Raw genomic sequence first — 20,098 nt, forward strand, 5'->3', positions numbered from 1 at the left:
GCATTTGTCTGCGCCTCAATGGACGCAGGAAAAGTACACTAAGAAGACCCATTAGGATTGAACTGGAGGACGAGAAAGCCAAATGCGAATTCCAGAAACAACTGAGTTCACATCTAGGCAGTTCTGTAAACGAGACTGACCCAGATGCTGCTTGGAAAGACGTACGAACAGCTGTGGAAACAGCAGTAACATCTATTAGTCATTTAAACCATAGGGCTCCAAAAAACCAGTGGATTTCCTCTAAGTCTATTTCACTGATGGGTTCGCGTAAACTCATCCCATCAGGCTCTGAACACGACGAAGAGCGTAAACAAATTAGATCTAGGTTAACTAAAAGTCTAAGGAACGATCGTGAGCAGTGGTGGGCAACGAAAGCAAAAGAGGTGGAAAAGACAGCGGCTGTAGGCAACACCAGGCAACTATTCAGACTAATAAAAGAAACCGGAATTAAGAAGTCAAGTGTAAGTGAGACGATCTCGGAAAAAGATGGAACCCTTATCTGCTCTCAACCCAAACGTTTAGAACGATGGGCGGAACACTTTAAGGAGCAGTTTAGCTGGCCTTCAGCTACTGCACAACTACCCACTATTCCCAGAAAACCTGAATGGAACATTGAAGTAGGCCCCCCGACCCTACTTGAAGTTCAAAAGGCTATAACTAATCTGAAACGAGGAAGAGCAGCTGGTCCAGATGGATTGGCTCCAGAGGTCTTTAAATATGGTGGTCCAATTTTAGCGATTAGGTTGACTAATATTCTGGCTAAAATCTGGGAGACGAACGTAATCCCATCCGACTGGTCACAATCACTGATTGTCCCAATATATAAAAAAAGGGGTCAAAATCATCCTGCGATAACCACAGAGGGATTAGTCTGACTAACATAGCATCTAAAATACTAGCCTCAATAATTATCAGGCGCCTAAGACTCGTGAACTGCAAACACGAGAAAATCAGGCTGGCTTCAGACCTGGTCGTGGCTGTATCGACCACATATTCACCATTCGTCAGGTTTTAAAACACAGGCATGCTTATCGGTGTCAGACAATGATAGTTTTTCTTGACATGAAAGCAGTATTTCACTCTGTAGACCGAGAGGTTCTGTGGCAGTGTCTGTCATTGAATAGTGTACCTGAGAAGTACATAAACCTTGTGAAAGCTCTTTACTGGAACACTACCAGTCGAATGAGAGCTTATGGCGAACTGTCATATGATTTTACAACCTCAAGTGGTGTCCGTCAAGGCTGTCCACTATCCCCATTTTTGTTTAACTTCATTATAGACCTGTTGCTGGAAATAACACTGTCTTCGACTGAATTTTCAGGAATTGATCTCCTACCAGGGGGACCACTAAGCGACTTAGAATACGCAGATGACATAGTCCTGTTTGGTGAAGACGCTGACAAAATGCAGAGTCTTCTGTTGGAACTCAGTAATAATGCCAGGATGTTTGGGATGCGTTTCTCCCCATCTAAATGTAAATTGTTACTCCAGGACTGGCCTGCGTCAACACCCGAACTAAGGATAGGGAGTGAAGTAGTTGAACGCGTCGACAACTTCACTTATCTTGGAAGTCTCATCAGCCTTAATGGGTTGGTGTCTGACGAAATCTCAGCACGGATTCAAAAAGCTCGTTTGGCTTTTGCCAACTTACGTCACCTATGGCGAAGACGAGATATCCGTCTATCAATTAAGGGACGAGTATACTGTGCAGCAGTTCGCTTTGTTTTACTTAACGGCTGTGAAACGTGGCCATTAAGAGTAGAAGATACTCGTAAGTTACTTAATGCAATCCAAGTGTGACTGAACGTCAGTACTCTACAACATATCTTCAAAACTCTTGACCGAACTAACTGCCAAAATAGTAATCCTGGGCTACCACCACGAAGGATATATGTTTTGTGGAAAAGTACAGCTCTTCATATACAGATTCCCTTTACAGTGATGATTAATACATTTTAAAAAATAAATTAAAACTATTTTCATGCTGAGTAAATATCAAAACTCAGAATACGATAGAATAATATGTAGATATAGTTAATGACTAAGCTTGTTAGAAATTAATCGAAAGTAAAACTGAAAGGCTATGATATTAAAGTAGTCAATAAACTGGATCACTACTTGTCACGTATATTTCGTTGCACCAACGACACTGCTTGACGTTCCAGACAGAAAGAGGTGAAACACGTTGGAACAAGTGATTTAATGGTTGTAAGTTTTGTCCAGATACCTAAACTATCAATTTTATTATTAAGTTAATGTCACAACCAATCATTGCTAAGTTAGAAAGGTCTGCTTTTGTGGATGAATAAAAGAGCATTACTAATAGGAGAAAGAATGTCCACAAACCTACCAATCTTGATGAATATATTTAATACTTCCAGTGCACAAACAAGGATGAAATAGAGGTTTCGATACAGTCCCCTCACATCGGCAAACTCGACAAAAGTCTGGAGTTAGTAGGAAAAAAACTTATTTTAAATTTTGTAGAAAATCGCGAGAAACAGAAAAACACAAAAAATACAAAACTCGGCCTTTAGTTAGCAATTTTTATGACGAAATTAAATTAACATACTGTGAAGATATGAAAGATAACTGATTTACTGATACGTTTCTACTGTATTTAAAAGCCTATGTAGAACATATTTCTGGCTAGCAGGTAACGAAAAACTAGCAGATGTGTGACCAAAATCAAATATTAGTCGTAATATATTTAAATTTTCATTAAAGTGAATTTTGTGTGCCTACCCAAGCATTTACCATTCATATTAAAGGAATGCAAAATAACCTTACGACTGTTTACTTGCTGGGTCTATTCAGTCTTATTAAGGATGATTTTTGTTACAGGTAGATATCAAATAAAGGACCACCAAAGATCAAAAAGAAACTAAACAGTTATTTAATCTGATGAATAGGTCAAGCAAATAAACTACTGTTGCGGCGACCACGTTACTTTTAAGTCATTGAGCTGGAGTCTAATCAACTACATCTTCAAGCTCAGTCAATTCATGACATAGACGAACAACCGTTCGATATCTTTGCTACTTTAGCACTGTTGATACACTGTTTTGCATCAATTCATTAAGTGTATGAGGATATAACATCATTTTACGAGTGCTCAAATGTGGAGAAGAGTATCATCAATGGTAACTGTAAGTCTGGATGTTAAGAAAAAACCAGAACTTTGCATTAGTCAAAACACCTTACAACAAAAAGAAGCGGAAGTCGGCGACCAGTGACATTGAACAACTAAACACATAGAAGATAAGCAGTGCGAAACAGGATGGTCAAGAAACGGAAACAAGCAAACTGAATAAAAATTAAAAACACGAAGTTCAGCGAAGGGATCTCTTTTCAACGAATTTATTATCAAGCTGTACAATCGTATATAAACGAAAATTTTTTGTTAAAGTACTAATTCCGTGAGGAAATGTGAACACTAAAAACCAAGATGAAGTAATAGAAAGATTATAATACTAGATTGCGTAACACGAATAATAACAATAGATTTAGTGAATACAGTAAGATGATTAAAATGCTTTTTAGTTACAATGATTAAAGGTCCTTAAAGGTCATAGAGGTGTAAAAATAAGTAAGGTGATATGATGGGCATTTATGAATAAAATAATGAGACAAGTAAAAAGGAACGCAGTAATAATAGTATTAATTAAGACCAAGGTAACGATAACGACAGGACGTACTTCTTTTGTATGTATAGTTTTGGTTTGAGCTAATGGATGGTAAGAGCTTTGGCTATTTTTAGGAGTTGGATACGAAGAAATCTAAGTAGATTTGAACGAATCATATAAACAACCTCACGGAATTAGTACTTTAACAAAAACTTTTCGTTTATATACGATCGTACAGCTTGATAATAAATTCGTTGAAAAGAGATCCCTTCGCTAAACTTCGTGTTTTTAATTTTTAATGTTTAAATGGGAATTATCTGTCAAGTAAACTGAATAAGTTTGGGTCATATCATGTAGGATTGTCGAATACTGAATTTTAGCATTTCAAGAGCCCCCAAATGACCTGGTACGGCAGAGAGTGAGGAGGGCCCGCCCTCTCTCGAAATGCTCTCACACAACCACGCGTATACAGCCTCTACCATGGAGATCCTACTCACCGCTTTCTCGTCGCGAGGGTATTTATTTACTTAAACACATAAATATTGGTACTAGGGTGCACCAGATATATATGCGCCACACAAAACAATCAGAATGGGAAGAGAAAAGGCGTAAGATGGATATAAAAATAATAAGAGTAATGATGGGGGGAACTGAAATGTACAACCAGAAGAACTCTCAGTTAAGAAAGTTATAATCACTCTTTATGAAGAAAGTAAAAGGAGGTTACAGCACGATCGCCACTGGCTTCTATTCTGAGCCATATCTGACAACGTCTCTAGCCACTGTGTTGCACCATCTCTCGGACCCCAGCCAGGGAGTCGTGAAGGACCAACAGAAGCTAGCCCTTTGCAGCTTTCTTTCATACCACGACACCATGTCATACACTGACCACCTCTCTGCTTTTTCCAACCAGTCCCAGAGTCGGCAAATAATGCACGACGTGGAAGTCTCTGGAACGACATTCGTAGAACATGTTCAAGCCACCGAAGTCGATGTTTCAAGATGGTGACACTAATTGAATTATCGTCTCTGCGCCCGAACACACGATTCCGAACCTCTGCATTACTAACATGGTGTTGCCACTAAATGTCAGCAATCCTTCGGAGACAACGATGATCGAACACAGAGAGTCGTCTAACATCCTCAACTCGGATAGGCCAGGTTTCACAAGCATAGAGCAAAACTGCTCTCTTGTCCTCTACTCTTATCGGCCATGTTTCGCTGCCATAAAGTAGGACGGACCGAACTTCTTCACAGCAAACCCATCCTTTGGTTGCTAGACGGACATCTCGCCTACGCCATAAAAGTTGGTGAAAGCTAGACGTGCCTTCTGTATCCGTGCTGAGATTTCGTCACACACCAGACCACAAGAGCTGATGAGACTCTCAAGATAAGTGAAGCAATCAACACGCTCAACTACTTCACTCCCTATCATTAGTTCAGGTGTCGATGCAACCCAATCCTGGAGTAACATTTTGCATTTCGAGGGGGAGAATCGCATCCCGAACATGCCTGCATAGTTGCTTATAGTGGTTAGAAGACTCTGCATGATGCCAGCGTCTTCACCAAATAAAACTATGTCGTCGGTGTATTCTAAGTCAACAAGTGAACCTCCCGGTAAAAGTTCAACTCCTGGAGATTGAGATGATGAAAGTGTTCAGTCAGTCAGTCAGTCACAACGTAGGACCAGGCACATATATGCATCGGTCCAAGTTGCCATACCTCGTTAGCACAACAAGATGAACACTGGATTCATAGTAGTTAATTTAGTGGTGGTGGTAGTATATAAATTATAGGTTGTATATAAGGATATAGTACAGGAAGGAAAAAAGTTATGAAGCAATTTTAATCTCACGGTTTAAGGGAAGATAAAGAGTGTATACACCTACGCCATTGTGATAGATTCTGAGCCATGTCACCTAGAGTCTCCAACCATTGGTTACGATAGTCACGCGGACCCCAACCAGGTAGTCTGCATCTGCCAACATGGCTCAGACTAGAAGTTAGTGACTTCAAACACTGATGCCATGTTTTGGTTTGGCCGCCCCTAACTCTCTTCCAACCATCCCCAATACTAGTCATCATAGAGCGTCGTAGTAATCAATGTTCAGGCATACGTAACACGAGGCCCAACCATCTCAGTCGATGAAGATTCATCACCTCATCAACTGATTTACCATCGTTCCCTAATACCCTGTGCCTAACCTCGCTACTACTTACCCGGTTATCCCAGCAGATGCGAGCAATATTTCTAAGGCTTCTGTGGTCAAATACTAGTAACCTACGAGTATCTTCTACTCTTAATGGCCACGTTTCACAGCCGTAAAGTAGAACAGAGCGAACTGCTGCGCAGTATACTCGTCCCTTAATTGATAGACGGATATCTCGTCTTCGCCATAGGTGACGTAAGTTGGCAAAAGCCAAACGAGCTTTTTGAATCCGTGCTGAGATTTCGTCAGACACCAACCCATTAAGGCTGATGAGACTTCCAAGATAAGTGAAGTTGTCGACGCGTTCAACTACTTCACTCCCTATCCTTAGTTCGGGTGTTGACGCAGGCCAGTCCTGGAGTAACAATTTACATTTAGATGGGGAGAAACGCATCCCAAACATCCTGGCATTATTACTGAGTTCCAACAGAAGACTCTGCATTTTGTCAGCGTCTTCACCAAACAGGACTATGTCATCTGCGTATTCTAAGTCGCTTAGTGGTCCCCCTGGTAGGAGATCAATTCCTGAAAATTCAGTCGAAGACAGTGTTATTTCCAGCAACAGGTCTATAATGAAGTTAAACAAAAATGGGGATAGTGGACAGCCTTGACGGACACCACTTGAGGTTGTAAAATCATATGACAGTTCGCCATAAGCTCTCATTCGACTGGTAGTGTTCCAGTAAAGAGCTTTCACAAGGTTTATGTACTTCTCAGGTACACTATTCAATGACAGACACTGCCACAGAACCTCTCGGTCTACAGAGTGAAATACTGCTTTCATGTCAAGAAAAACTATCATTGTCTGACACCGATAAGCATGCCTGTGTTTTAAAACCTGACGAATGGTGAATATGTGGTCGATACAGCCACGACCAGGTCTGAAGCCAGCCTGATTTTCTCGTGTTTGCAGTTCACGAGTCTTAGGCGCCTGATAATTATTGAGGCTAGTATTTTAGATGCTATGTTAGTCAGACTAATCCCTCTGTGGTTATCGCAGGATGATTTTGACCCCTTTTTTTATATATTGGGACAATCAGTGATTGTGACCAGTCGGATGGGATTACGTTCGTCTCCCAGATTTTAGCCAGAATATTAGTCAACCTAATCGCTAAAATTGGACCACCATATTTAAAGACCTCTGGAGCCAATCCATCTGGACCAGCTGCTCTTCCTCGTTTCAGATTAGTTATAGCCTTTTGAACTTCAAGTAGGGTCGGGGGGCCTACTTCAATGTTCCATTCAGGTTTTCTGGGAATAGTGGGTAGTTGTGCAGTAGCTGAAGGCCAGCTAAACTGCTCCTTAAAGTGTTCCGCCCATCGTTCTAAACGTTTGGGTTGAGAGCAGATAAGGGTTCCATCTTTTTCCGAGATCGTCTCACTTACACTTGACTTCTTAATTCCGGTTTCTTTTATTAGTCTGAATAGTTGCCTGGTGTTGCCTACAGCCGCTGTCTTTTCCACCTCTTTTGCTTTCGTTGCCCACCACTGCTCACGATCGTTCCTTAGACTTTTAGTTAACCTAGATCTAATTTGTTTACGCTCTTCGTCGTGTTCAGAGCCTGATGGGATGAGTTTACGCGAACCCATCAGTGAAATAGACTTAGAGGAAATCCACTGGTTTTTTGGAGCCCTATGGTTTAAATGACTAATAGATGTTACTGCTGTTTCCACAGCTGTTCGTACGTCTTTCCAAGCAGCATCTGGGTCAGTCTCGTTTACAGAACTGCCTAGATGTGAACTCAGTTGTTTCTGGAATTCGCATTTGGCTTTCTCGTCCTCCAGTTCAATCCTAATGGGTCTTCTTAGTGTACTTTTCCTGCGTCCATTGAGGCGCAGACAAATGCGCGCTCGTATTAAAGCGTGATCAGAGTCTAAACAAGTATTCCAATACGAGCGACAATCTTCTATTGAGCCTCTCCAAAGATGACTGATGACAATATGGTCTATTTGAGGCCATCGTTGGTTTGGTGCAGGTGGTCGCCATGTTAGACGATGTCTCTCCTTATGCTTAAAATTAGTGCTTGCTAAAAATAAACGATTGTCTGAGCATAGTTGCAACAGACGATCACCATTATCGGTTCATTGAGCCGGAATACTAAAACACCCACCTAAATGTCTTTCTGTTTGATTTAAGCTGCCTACCTGGGCATTAAAGTCACCCGCTACGACTACTATGTCTGAGCGCTTAGCTTTCTGAAGAAGCTCAGGGAGCTTTCTGTAAAAGTCATCTTTCACTTCATCATGGCTGCAGTCAGTGGGAGCGTAGGCAGAAACGACGAAAAGGCAACGACGTGTGTCCCTATCCTTCCGAGTTCTTACGGAGCCATTTAGCCGGACAGCACACAGGCGACTGTCAACGGGGATCCATTCTAGTAGTGCCTGTTCTGCACTTGTACTTAGTGCTATGCCTACACCTGCAAGTCCGCGAGAACTAGCCAACGGGTCGCCAGATACACGGAGGGTGTATTTCGTTGGCTGTCCATTTTGGCGAGGTGAGGTCAAGTGAATGACCACACTGGGATCCTGTATGCGTGTTTCGGAGACACAGCATACATCAATGGTACGAGATTCTAGGGTTTTAGCTAAGGAGGCCTGTTGACCGATTTGGCATAGGGTACGTACGTTGAAGGCTCCAATGTGTAGTTTGGAGCGAGGTTTTAGTAGACCTGGGACAGCGTTTCGCGCACTAGAATCGTTGGCCATGGTGACACTTGAGGAGGAAACCGAGAGAGGAAGTTTAGTGTTGAAAGTCAAGGTAGAAGGAATAGTAGGAATTGAAGGAGATTGCTTATGAATACAGTGATCTTGAGTGCTGTTAGAGGTATGAGGGCAGTTATCACTTCCCGGTTGCCCACACCGTGGAAGGGTTCTTCTAGAGGTACCTGAAAAGGAAATTGGGTTAGAAGTGGTCTTAATGACCTGAGAGCGTGACCGCAGTGCCCAAGAAACAACTGCTTGAGGTCGGTCACACACGACCTTTTTGTGGGTAGTTTTTGTGTTAGCTCCGTTCTTCAAAGGATCTTACCGCCGGAGACGGAAATCCGTGGGATAAGGCGAGGTGTGCATTTTTAGGGTCGACCTTTTCTAACCCCACCCCTCCTTGTGGGAAGGCAGCATCGCTGTCATGCTGGTTGTCTGAAGGAAACACCTTACTGCTGTCACACCTCTGTACAGTCAGCAGTACGACTTCGCCTTCGGACCTTGGGTTTGCTGCTTTTAGTCTCACCGCTCTTCAAACGACCTGCCTGGCATGGTAGGACCTTGAAGAACGATTGTTCCAGCCAGTATAGCTCGGTTGATTCATCACGATAGGCAAGCCCGACCACCACGTCAAGGTAGCAGCAACGGTCGGTGTGTTATCTCCAAAAGCATGTCAACGACAAAGTTAAACAAGAATGGGGAGAGTGGACAGCTCTGACGAACACCACTTGAGGTAATCAATTCCGATGACAGTTCGCCATAGGCTCTAACTCGACCAGTTGTGTTCGAATAGAGAGCCTTTATGAGGTTAATGTACTTCTTTGGTACTCCTTTCAGTGACAAACACTGCCATAGAACCTCACGATCAACGGAGTCAAATGCCGCCTTAAGGTCGAGAAATACTACGATTGTGGGACGTCTGAATGTATGTCTATGTTTTAGGACCTGACGTAGAGTGAATATCTGGTCTATGCAACCACGTCCAGGTCGAAAACCAGCCTGGTTTTCTCTACTCTGCTCTTCACGAGCTCTGGTTAGGCGTCGAAGTATTATTGAAGCTAATATTTTAGACACTATGTTAGTCAAGCTGATCCCTCTGTGATTGTCACAAGAGAACTTTTGTCCTTTCTTATAGACTGGCACAATCAGTGATTGGGACCAGTCAGATGGAATTACGTCCAGTTCCCAGATTTTACCTAAGACCTCAGTCAATTTCACTGCTAGTACTGAACCACCATCCTTAAAAATCTCAGGAGTAAACCTGTCGGAGCCCGTTGCCCTCCCTCACCTCAGATTTCCTATAGCTTTTTCAACCTCGTAGAGAGTTGTAGGACTTACATCAATTTTCCATTCAGGACGACTGGGGATCGTGGGTAACTGAAGTGTGGCTGAAGGCCAGTTGAACTGATCCCTGAAGTGTTCTGCCCATCGATCCAATCTCCTGGATCGAGAATGAATGATATGTTCATCTTTATCCGAGATAGTTTCGCTGATAGTTGGGTTCCTAATACCGGTTTCTTTAACGAGTCTGAATAGCTGTGTACTGTTACATATTGCCGCTGCCTTTTCCATCTCTCTTGCTTTCGCTACCCACCACTGTTCACGATCATTGCGTAGGCTTCTTATTAGCCTGCGCTTAAGTTGACTCCGCTCTTCGTTATGTTCAGAGCCAGATGGGATGAGTTTTCGAGCATCTATCAGTGCGGTAGATGCTGCTGAGATCCATTGTTTCTCCCTAACCTTATGGTTTACCGTACTAACATATCACTGCTGTTTCCACAACTTTTCGGATGTGCCTCGGGGTGGGCACAACTTACATGTCTGCCTAACTGTTTTTCCAGTTGTTCCTGAAATATATTCTTAGCTTGCCTATCATTAAGTAGAGCCCTTAGAGGCTTCCCTGTAGTGTCTTTCCTACGCCCAGTAAGACGCAGACAGATACGTGCTCACACTAGAGCATGATCTGAGTCTAAACATGTGCTCCAGAATGAGCGAGTCTTCTATCGAGCCCCTCCACTGGTGGCGGATAGCGATGTGATCTAGTTGGGTCCAGCGTTGGGAAGAATTCGGAGGTCGCCATGTCAAAAGATGTTTTTCCTTATGCTTAAAGTTAGTATTTGCAAGAAACAGGCGGTTATCTGAGCATAGCTGCAACAGACGGTCGCCATTATCTGTTCTTTTAGCCACAACACCATAAGATCCACCCATGTGTCTTTCCCTTTCAGTTAGTTTACCTACTTGAGCATTAAAGTCACCTGCCACTATTACTACATCAGAACGCCTAGCTTTTCGGAGAAGGTCAGAAAGCTTTCTGTAAAACTCATCTTTTACATGATCTGAGCTGCAGTCAGTCGGAGAGTAGGCAGAGACGACGAAGAGGCAACGACGAGTGTCCCTATCTTTCCGAGTCCTTACTGATCCGTTTAGTCGGACAGCGCATAGACAACTGTCTACTGGGATCCAGTCTAAAAGAGCTAGTTCTGCCCTAGGACTTAATGCTATACGTACGCCAGCGAGGCCACGAGAAGCAGTATCAGGGCTTCCAGACACACGAAGCGTGTATCGAGTTGGTTCCTTATTAAGGTATGGTGAGGTCAAATGAATGACGCTACTCAGATCTTGTATGCGCGTTTCGGGGACGCAGCACACATTGATGGTGTAAGATTCTAAAGTCCTAGCTAAGGAGGCCTGTTGTCCTATTTGGCGCAATGTTCGGACGTTAAAAGTTCCTATATGTAGTTTAGAGCGTGGTTTCAGGAGACCAGGAATAACGTTCAGTGTACTTCAATCGTTTGCCCTAGCATTGCGAGGTGATAAAAGGACGTGGGAAGGGTTAGTCGTGGAGACAATAGAGTTATTGGGAGGTGTAGAAAGGGTTTGAATGTTACCACCTTGGTCTCGTGTGCAGTTACGGGTATGAGGGCTAATATCACTTCCAGGCTGCCCACACCGTGGAAGGGTATTTCTTGAGGGACCTGGAAAAGAAATTTTGATTAGTATTGGTCTTAACAAGCTGGGAGCGTGACCGCAGTGCCCAAAAGGGCAACTGCTTGATGCCGCTCACGCACAACCTTCTTGTGAGGGATTTTTGACGTGTTAGCTCCGTTCTTCAAAGGATCTTACCGCCGGAGACGGAAATCCGTGGGATAAGGTGAGGTGTGCTTTTTTAGGGTCGATCTTTTCTAACCCCACCCTTCCTTGTGAGAAGGCAGTATCGCTGTTATGCTGATTGTCCGAAGGAAACACCTTACTGCCCCCAAATGCCCTGGTACGGCCGAGAGTGGGGAGAGTTCGCTCTTTCTCTCGAAATGCTCTCACATGGCCACGCGAATATATAGCCTCTGCCAGGGAAGTCCTACTCACTGCCTTCTCGTGGCGGGGGTGTTGTTTACGAAATTGAGAGAACGAAGAGCGAATGTCCGGCGCTTTAACCGGGTTGGTGGACGCGGAAAGTTCGCCTAAGGGAGTTGAAAAACCCTGATTCCAAACCAATGGTGTACATGGCCTCCAGTATCCTGATGGAACGAATGGCGTATGAACCTGTTGTTGGTCACCGGCTACCGTGGGACTGCATCTCCTTACGATGCTCCACTGCCTTGTGGACTAGACCTTTAGGTCAAAGGCTCCGGGTGTGGCCCCCTAAGAAAACCACCTGCTTCAGTCTGGGCACCTGGGCAGTATCACAGCCCTCACACAAATCAAATGAGATTTGTGAGGCGCATAATTATCTGGTGCTTCCTTGTACCAATATTTATGTGTTTAAATAAAAAAATAAATTTAAACACCTCTGTACAGTCAGCAGTACGACTTCGCCTTCGGACCTTGGGTTTGCTGCTTTTATTCTTACCGCTATTCAACCGACCTGTCTGTCATGGTAGGACCTTGAAGAACGATTGTTCCAGCCAGCATAGCTCGATTGCTTCATCACGATAGGCAAGCCCGACCACCACGTCAAGGTAGCAGCAATGGTCGGGAGGGGGGCCCTGTGGCGCAATGGATAACGCGCCTGACTACGGGTTATCGTCACTGAGTCCTAACACACGATGCCGAACCTCTGCATTACTAACATGGTGTTGCCACTAAATGTCAGCAATCCTTCCCAGACAACGATGATCGAACACAGACAGTCGTCCAACATCCTCAACTCGGATAGGCCAGGCTTCACAAGCATAGAGCAAAACTGCTCTTACCGACGCGTTGTAGATCCGACCTTTTACAGCCAGACTAACATCACGAAGGTACCAAAGATGGTCCAGATTGGCATAAGCCTCTCTGGCTTTCATTATACGTGCATCGATCTCATCACTCACGCCACCACCAGCACTTATATAGCTACCTAGATACACGAACTTCTCAACTACTTCTATCTCCTCACCATCCAGGGTGAGTACAGGATGAGAATCATGCCAGTCTTGTAGGAGTACTTTGCACTTCGAAGGTGCGAAGCACATACCGTACCTGCGGACACTGATTGCCAACTGATTAAGTGCGGATTGCATGCCTTGGGCATTATCGCACAGTAAGACGATACCATCCACATACTCAAGGTCGAGAAGTCTTTCTCCAGACAAAAGATCCACACTGCCATTACTTACATCCATCAGAGCTGTTTCCAGAATGTCATCGATGGCAAAGTTGAAGAGGAATGGTGAGATTGGGCAACTCTGCCTAACCCCACTGCTTGAATGAAACAATGGAGAGAGGTGGTTGTATGCCCTCATTCTGCCTCAGGTGTTTGTATACAGGGCCTTTAAGATGTTAATAAACTTCTCAGACACACCCTTCTTCAATAGACAATCCCAGAGAACAGTCCTGTCCAACGAACCGAAAGCAGCCCTGATATCAAGAAACACTACGATTGTTGGCCTGTGATAAGTATGACGGTGTTCAAACATTTGGCAGAGGGTGAAGATATGATCGATGCATCCTCGACCAGAACGAAAACCAGCCTGCTCCTCGCGAGTCAATCGTTCTCGGGTTTTAAACAACCTACGAAGAATGACAGAAGCCAATAGTTTGGACGCAATCGGAAGTAGACTTATCCCCCGGTAGTTGTTACAGGAACGACGTGAACCCTTTTTAGAGAGAGGGACAACTATCGACTCACTCCATGATGTTGGAACAATTTCTAGCTCCCAAACCTTTGTAAATAACACAGTCAATTCCTTAGCCAGAAAGCCACCATCATCTTTAAAAAGAGCCGGAGGTAAGTCATCTGGGCTCGGTGATTTGTAGCGTTTCAAGAGTTGGAGTTCCTTGCGGACTTCCGCCTCGTTGGGTGGATCAGTCGTCACCGGCCATGGGGGGAAGGACAAACTGGTCGACGTTGCCGGAGCAGCAGGCCAGTTGAACTGCCCTCCGAAGAATTCCGCCCATCGTCCAAGACGTCGACAGATGTTAGTGATTGGCATCCCATCATCCTCACAGATAGTTTCACTCACACCAGACTTTTTGCTGCCAGTGGCTCGGATGAGTTGGAAGAGCTTCCGGCAGTTACCAGGTGCAGCTGCTGCTTCCAGCTCAATAGCACGATCCGACCACCAGGTTTCTCGGTCCTCACGCAAGCTTTGCCCAATTTCACTACGTAACAGCCTTCGTTTGTGCTCAAACTCACGGCCATCCGGAGAAGACCGACGGGCTTCCATCAGTTGTAAGGAGCCAGAAGAAACCCTGTGCTTATAAGCGGGACGTTTCGCAAAGCTGAAAGCAACTTTACTCGCCATTTTCATGGCGTCATGCAGTTGCAACCAATGCTCATCTATACTTTTCGGTGGTATGGTAGCTAGCCTAGAAGCCAGCTCGGTTTGATACTTACTTGCAACAGAAGTTGAAACCAATTTATTAACATCAATCCGTTGATGACGGTCAATACTTCGGCCACTGAAAAGTAAGGTAAGATTGGCGCAGACCAGGGCATCATCAGACTCCAGATAGGTACTCCAAAAGGAGCGGCAGTCTTGTACACAACCACGCCAGCCGTGGCTGATCGCGATGTGATCAATCTGAGTCCAGGCTTGAGATGCAGAGGGAGGACGCCAGGTGGCACACCGGCGATGACTGTGTCGGAAGTTAGTGCTAGCCAGAAACAGTTTGTGGTCTGTGCAGTTGCAGTAGACGGTCCCCGTTATCTGTCATTTTATAAACAACACCCCAGCCACGAGAAGGCAGTGAGTAGGACTTCCCCGGCAGAGGCTATATACGCGTGGCCGTATGAGAGCATTTCGAGAGGGTGCTGTTCACGAAATTGAGAGGGCGAAAAGCGAATGTCCGGCGCTTTAACCGGGCCGGCGGACACAGTGAGTCCACCTAGGGGAGTTGGAAAATCCTGATTCCAGTACCCTGAGGGAACGAATGGCGTATGAACCAATCGTTGGTCACCGAGTACCACGGGACTGCATCAACTCACAATACTCCATTGCTTTGTGAGTCAGACTTTTAGGTAAAAGGCCCGGGGTGTGGTTCCTTAAGAAAACCACCTGCTTTGGTCTGGGCACCCGGGCAGTATCATAGCTATCGCACAATTGTGTGGCGCATAAATATCTCGTGCCCCCTTGTACCAATACTTATGTGTTCAAGTAAATAAATAAATGATACCATGAAACAGTTACTTTCTTATGCAGTTCAAAATGGCAGCTAGAGACCATCTTTACTCAGTATGATTACACTGGCTTTTTTGTAACCTACATACATCTAACCAATACTGGAGTACAAGGCAGAAGAGTAACACTGGACCTACTTTGGTCGGATCTGATTCATTTGATGGATTAACTTTATTTCACTAGTCAAAATACTTTTATCAACCCGAACGTTGCTGATCATGATTTTATCGAACGAAATGTTTCTAAAACAAAGTTGAGTGACCATGAAGACTTAATGTCATCAAAGTTTAATGATCCATTCTTGTAAACGCAAGGTAGAAAAGACACTTCAGTGCTACAGTTTGTCTAAATAGTCACAGAAACAGGAACATGTAGTTGTATCAAAAGCAAACTGTACATTAGATTCACCAGGCTTCCATGAGTATGACAGAAAGACCAGCACTTAAGCAGAAATTGGACACTGACCCACACTATTACTAGTGATTATAATACAAAATCAGTATTATGACTCCGTGGGGAAGCAGAAACAAAAGAGGTATGACAAAATATGGGATAATAAAACCTATATTAAAGCAAAACAAATAATAAAAAGGGTGTGCAACATGGCTTATTTTTATTCATTTGACTTAAGCATTTATTAACAGCTATCCACAATTCTTACTTGCACACGTAGTGTTTACTGGGACGAAAAAGACACTTTTCGGATCTGAAATAAAGCAGGAAGGGATGATCAGGCCGATTTACGCGACCCAGATAGTAAACGGGTCAAACAACTTCATACATCATCAAACCTACACCTGACCAGAGGGTTTTTTATGAGTTTTTACCATAACTAGACTAAGTTCCAAAACTTATATACGAACTGAACATTTTTGTGCACATTCATGTATTTTACGACAGGATGATTTTAAATTTTACGTGTTTATCAATAACTGCTTCTAGCGATCGTCGCTGTGAGCTATTAGGTGACAAAGTACACAATGAAGATCAACGAAAACGAGATGGATGTCGTCAATAGAATGACGACGAATAATCCGAAGTCGATTACTATATACATGTGACGAAAAGTACAATTTAAAGAGACGTATTTCCTGGATGGATTTCAAAGGACAGAAACCAATGGATCCACTCCATAAAGCTATTTAGGAGGTAAATTTAGTGTATTTATGTCATTCTTTAAATAACTATCCCACTGATAACTAGTAGCAGTCCGTCTTTTTACTTTTTGATCACTTAGTTTATTGACTCGAGGTCTATGAAAAAACTGTGTTGGCAGTCCACGGAATGTAGTCAAAGGAACACTTATCTACAATCTGGATACATAATAAACGATAAAAAATTGTAACATAGCATAGTCTGTACTTACCCGGGCTCACCTTATCATTAGAATTGCCCGTCATCTAAGAGAGTTAAACTGGCTCCCCCGCCTTTCACCACTGTTTATCTAATTCAATTTTCAATACCGTCATTTTTAGACCACCGTTATTCGTTTCCATCTTTGCTTGAGTGCTCTACTTTTACTTGACAATGAAATGTTTTTATAGGATTTTCAGTCTTTTACAGTGCTAATCTAAATTAACCTAACTGATACGACTTAAAAACAACTGCCCATTACAACGCAGCAGCCGCCAAAGGCTTTCGAGCGTTGTGATCACTTTACCGAGGATTCGAGTGCTTAGACAAGGAGATGTTACGGATGTTTATATCACACTTATGTGAAACACACTTGTAGTACTGTGTTTAAACAGTCAGCTCATGTCTCGTTAATGATACTCACACACTCGATCACGTTTAGCGTGTAAAACAAAGTAGGTAAAAGATTTATCAAACCTTCCCTTGCAATGAGCGCTTAAAACGCATAGAGCGTTTTCCTTTATCGTACGGTAGGACGCGAGGTGACTTCATACCAGCATTCTATATCTTTAATAACGATTTGGGTGTTAATATAACTTACCTTTTCGATCCTTTCAGAACTAATCATCTCCAAGGCCACAGCAAGAAAGTTTAGAAACTAGGGTCTCATAAACTCGGAGTGACATTCCATTTTTCCCACCGTGTAGTAAGTTATGAAACCGCCTTTCCGAACAAGTGGTTCCAACCCCATTAGTGAGCATTTTCAAGGGAAAGCTGAACCTTCACCAAGAAACAAGCTGCAAGGACTAATATAGGTCTACAGATCTACTACTCTTATTACTCAAGATTAAAAACTAAAAAAGAATTTTGGTTTTTTCACTCATTTGGGATGTCGACTACAGTAACTAGTTCGTGTAATGTCAGTCCTCAGCAATACTTGCGTTAGGTCAGTTATTCTGCGTAAATCTCTACAGCAAATATTTGTAGTCAGCAACTCGATCAGTTGGTTGGAATCGCCGTTGGAATAAACCCCGAGATGATGTACGTATAAATTCCAAGCTCATTTAGCTTTTAACCAACTAGAACTGTCCAATTCAAGGCATTAGTCCAACTAATCAATTAATCATTTTAGATAAAAGGTTGTTTCTCTCTTAACGTGTTGATAATGTTTCACTGATCCCCCTACTCTAAGCGTTGTTCTCAGTGACTTTCAGTAATCTCTACGGAAGAAAGTTTCGGTTTTTCTTTCAAGGATTTTTGAAGTAAAAGAAACGATAATCCAGAAGGAGTATGGTAATATTTCAACAGGAACACAGATGTAGCAATTTAACAAAAAACGCAAGACCGAATAGCCCTCACAGAATACAAAACATTATGTGAAATCACAGCAGAATGCAAGTTACTTTTTTTCTTTCACTGTTAAATTTGTAAAAAGTTAAAAGGAACATAATAGAAAATCAGCTTTTTGGAGTAACTAAGTGATAAGTCTTGTCGATTGAACGCTATATTCGGATCCTAAGCTAATTTCCTAACCCCAGGCTAGAACTACTCAGCGACTTGAACACCAGAGAGAAGACACGAGAATGAGAGAAACACTTTACTAAGAGGTTCGTTTTTGTACAGAAAATCATGGGTATTTATAGATGTTAGCGTCTGTTAAATCAACATATTTTCAGCCAATCCATTAACGATATATTATGCTGCCGACCAGTAGTAGAACGCCACGTTGGAATTCTAGAATGTTCCATCATACTCTGATTGTTTAGGGCTCCTTTTGGGCCTCTGGAGGCTCCGTTGAAGTTCTCCGGAAGCCGACTCAACACTAAGAAGTAAACTTTGGTTGACTATGCATCATGCAAAGTCATTTGCCGGTTTCGGGTGATTGTAATGAACTACCATAGGCAACCGAGAATCGTATCTGGTGTCTCTTATTTTGTATTTATCCTTATTACTATAATAAAAGACACAATCCCGAAATTGTAGATTATTCATGATGTGACTAACTAATTCATAAGATCTTATGTGGAAGTCACATCACTGTCTATACTGACTCGTTCTACGTGACAATCACAAACATGATCAGTACTTCTGAAGAACAAATTTCGGCTGAGGATAAAACAACATAACCACACATGCAAAGCTGAACCACGCGTTTACCGTTACCGAACTTCTCTCCATGTTATATGGTCAATGTGAATTTTCTAGGTTATCTTATGTCATGTGGTCAAAACCAATACTACTACACCACTCTCCTACCAGAATCAACGTGACGTTTATCCTATGAAAAGTCGAATGGGATTGTCGCGCACTAGAGGTTACCAAAAGAACAATGAAAATCCTCTGGGTACTGAAAAGCTGGAAGATAAATCAAATAGAACGCAGCAGCGATTGATCGAGAAATATGTATAATTGTTATATCTTGTAGGTTGAACGCTTTATTCAAATCCTAAGCTATTTTGATATCACCAGGGCTAGCACTACTCTGCGACTTGAACACCAGTAAGAAGACACGAGTATGAGAGAAGTACTTTACTACAAGGTTCATTTATGTACAGAAAAACAGGGGTTTTATAGTAATTAAAAGACCTTGAGTTTCCATAGTAGCAGTATGTTAAACAGCCAATCAGGACCTCGTTATTTTAGTAGCATAGCTTCTAACTAATCGCTGATTGGTTGGGCTCTTTATGAGCCTCTGGAGGCTCTGATAGAGTTCACTTCACCTGTGGACCATCCTCACACCTCCCCCCTTTAAAGTCTGTTGTATAAGACCTTTTTCTCGGATCCACCTGGAATTGAGTTACCGCGATTCTTTTGCGACTCATTACTCTCGAAAGTTGTGTCGCTTTGCTCTTGCGTCTTTTATCTTTTCTACCTTCGCGCGCCTGAGTGCTTTTTGGAGATGAATCCATGAGCAAATGAAAAGGGAGCCGGCTTTGTGGCATCAATGTTCTGCCATCCCTTCGAATTTGATTGATGTGTCTTATACAAGTTCTGACATTTCTACGGATTAGATACAATACACTTCCGATTCGGCGTTCTATAATACCTGGTTCCCACCTTCTTTCACCTTGATACAATTTAACGAGTACCCTTTCACCTACCTTGAAGCTACGAGTGACCATATGATTTTCATTCGTGGGTTTACTTGTCTTTCTAGGTGGCAACATACTGCTAAAGACTGTTCGAATTTTTCTTCCGAACATACACTCGGCTGGTGACTTACCTTCGGGTACTGCCGGATTGGGGGTAACTCTGTAAGACATAAGGAACTTGCTGATTACTTGTTCTGGGATGGCCTCTCCTCCCCCTTTGACTAGAGCTCGTCTTATAGTATCCACGAATCTTTCTGCTTGGCCATTCAACTGAGGATGGTACGGGGGAGACTGTAGATGTGATATGCCATTTTCAATGCAAAACCGTTTAAAAACAGATGACATGAACTGGGTGCCGTTGTCAGTCACTAAGATCTCGGGAATCCCAAAACAAGCGAACAAATCTGTCAATTTTCTTATAGTACTCTCCGACGTCATTTTCGGCATGTTGAATACTTCTGGCCATTTCGTGAAGGCGTCGACAACAACCAAGTAATTTCTGCCTTGTATTGGGCC

At 43.0% G+C, this 20,098-nt stretch overlaps 1 protein-coding gene across 1 annotated transcript in view; it reads right to left on the reverse strand.

The window, feature by feature from the left end:
• The window catches only part of Smp_164830 (putative ssm4 protein), a gene marked incomplete at both ends in the record, with an annotated part of 41,019 nt that extends 24,482 nt beyond the window's left edge, over nucleotides 1-16,537 (reverse strand). Inside the window, 2 exons of the mRNA XM_018799956.1 lie at nucleotides 2,387-2,447; nucleotides 16,504-16,537. Of these exons, the coding sequence (XP_018653817.1) occupies nucleotides 2,387-2,447; nucleotides 16,504-16,537 (95 nt within the window). The remainder of the gene's footprint in view (nucleotides 1-2,386; nucleotides 2,448-16,503) is intronic.
• Nucleotides 16,538-20,098: the final 3,561 nt, after the last annotated feature.

This window comes from Schistosoma mansoni, chromosome W, assembly GCF_000237925.1.
Source record: "Schistosoma mansoni strain Puerto Rico chromosome W, complete genome".
In the NCBI taxonomy this organism is placed as follows: domain Eukaryota; kingdom Metazoa; phylum Platyhelminthes; class Trematoda; order Strigeidida; family Schistosomatidae; genus Schistosoma; species Schistosoma mansoni.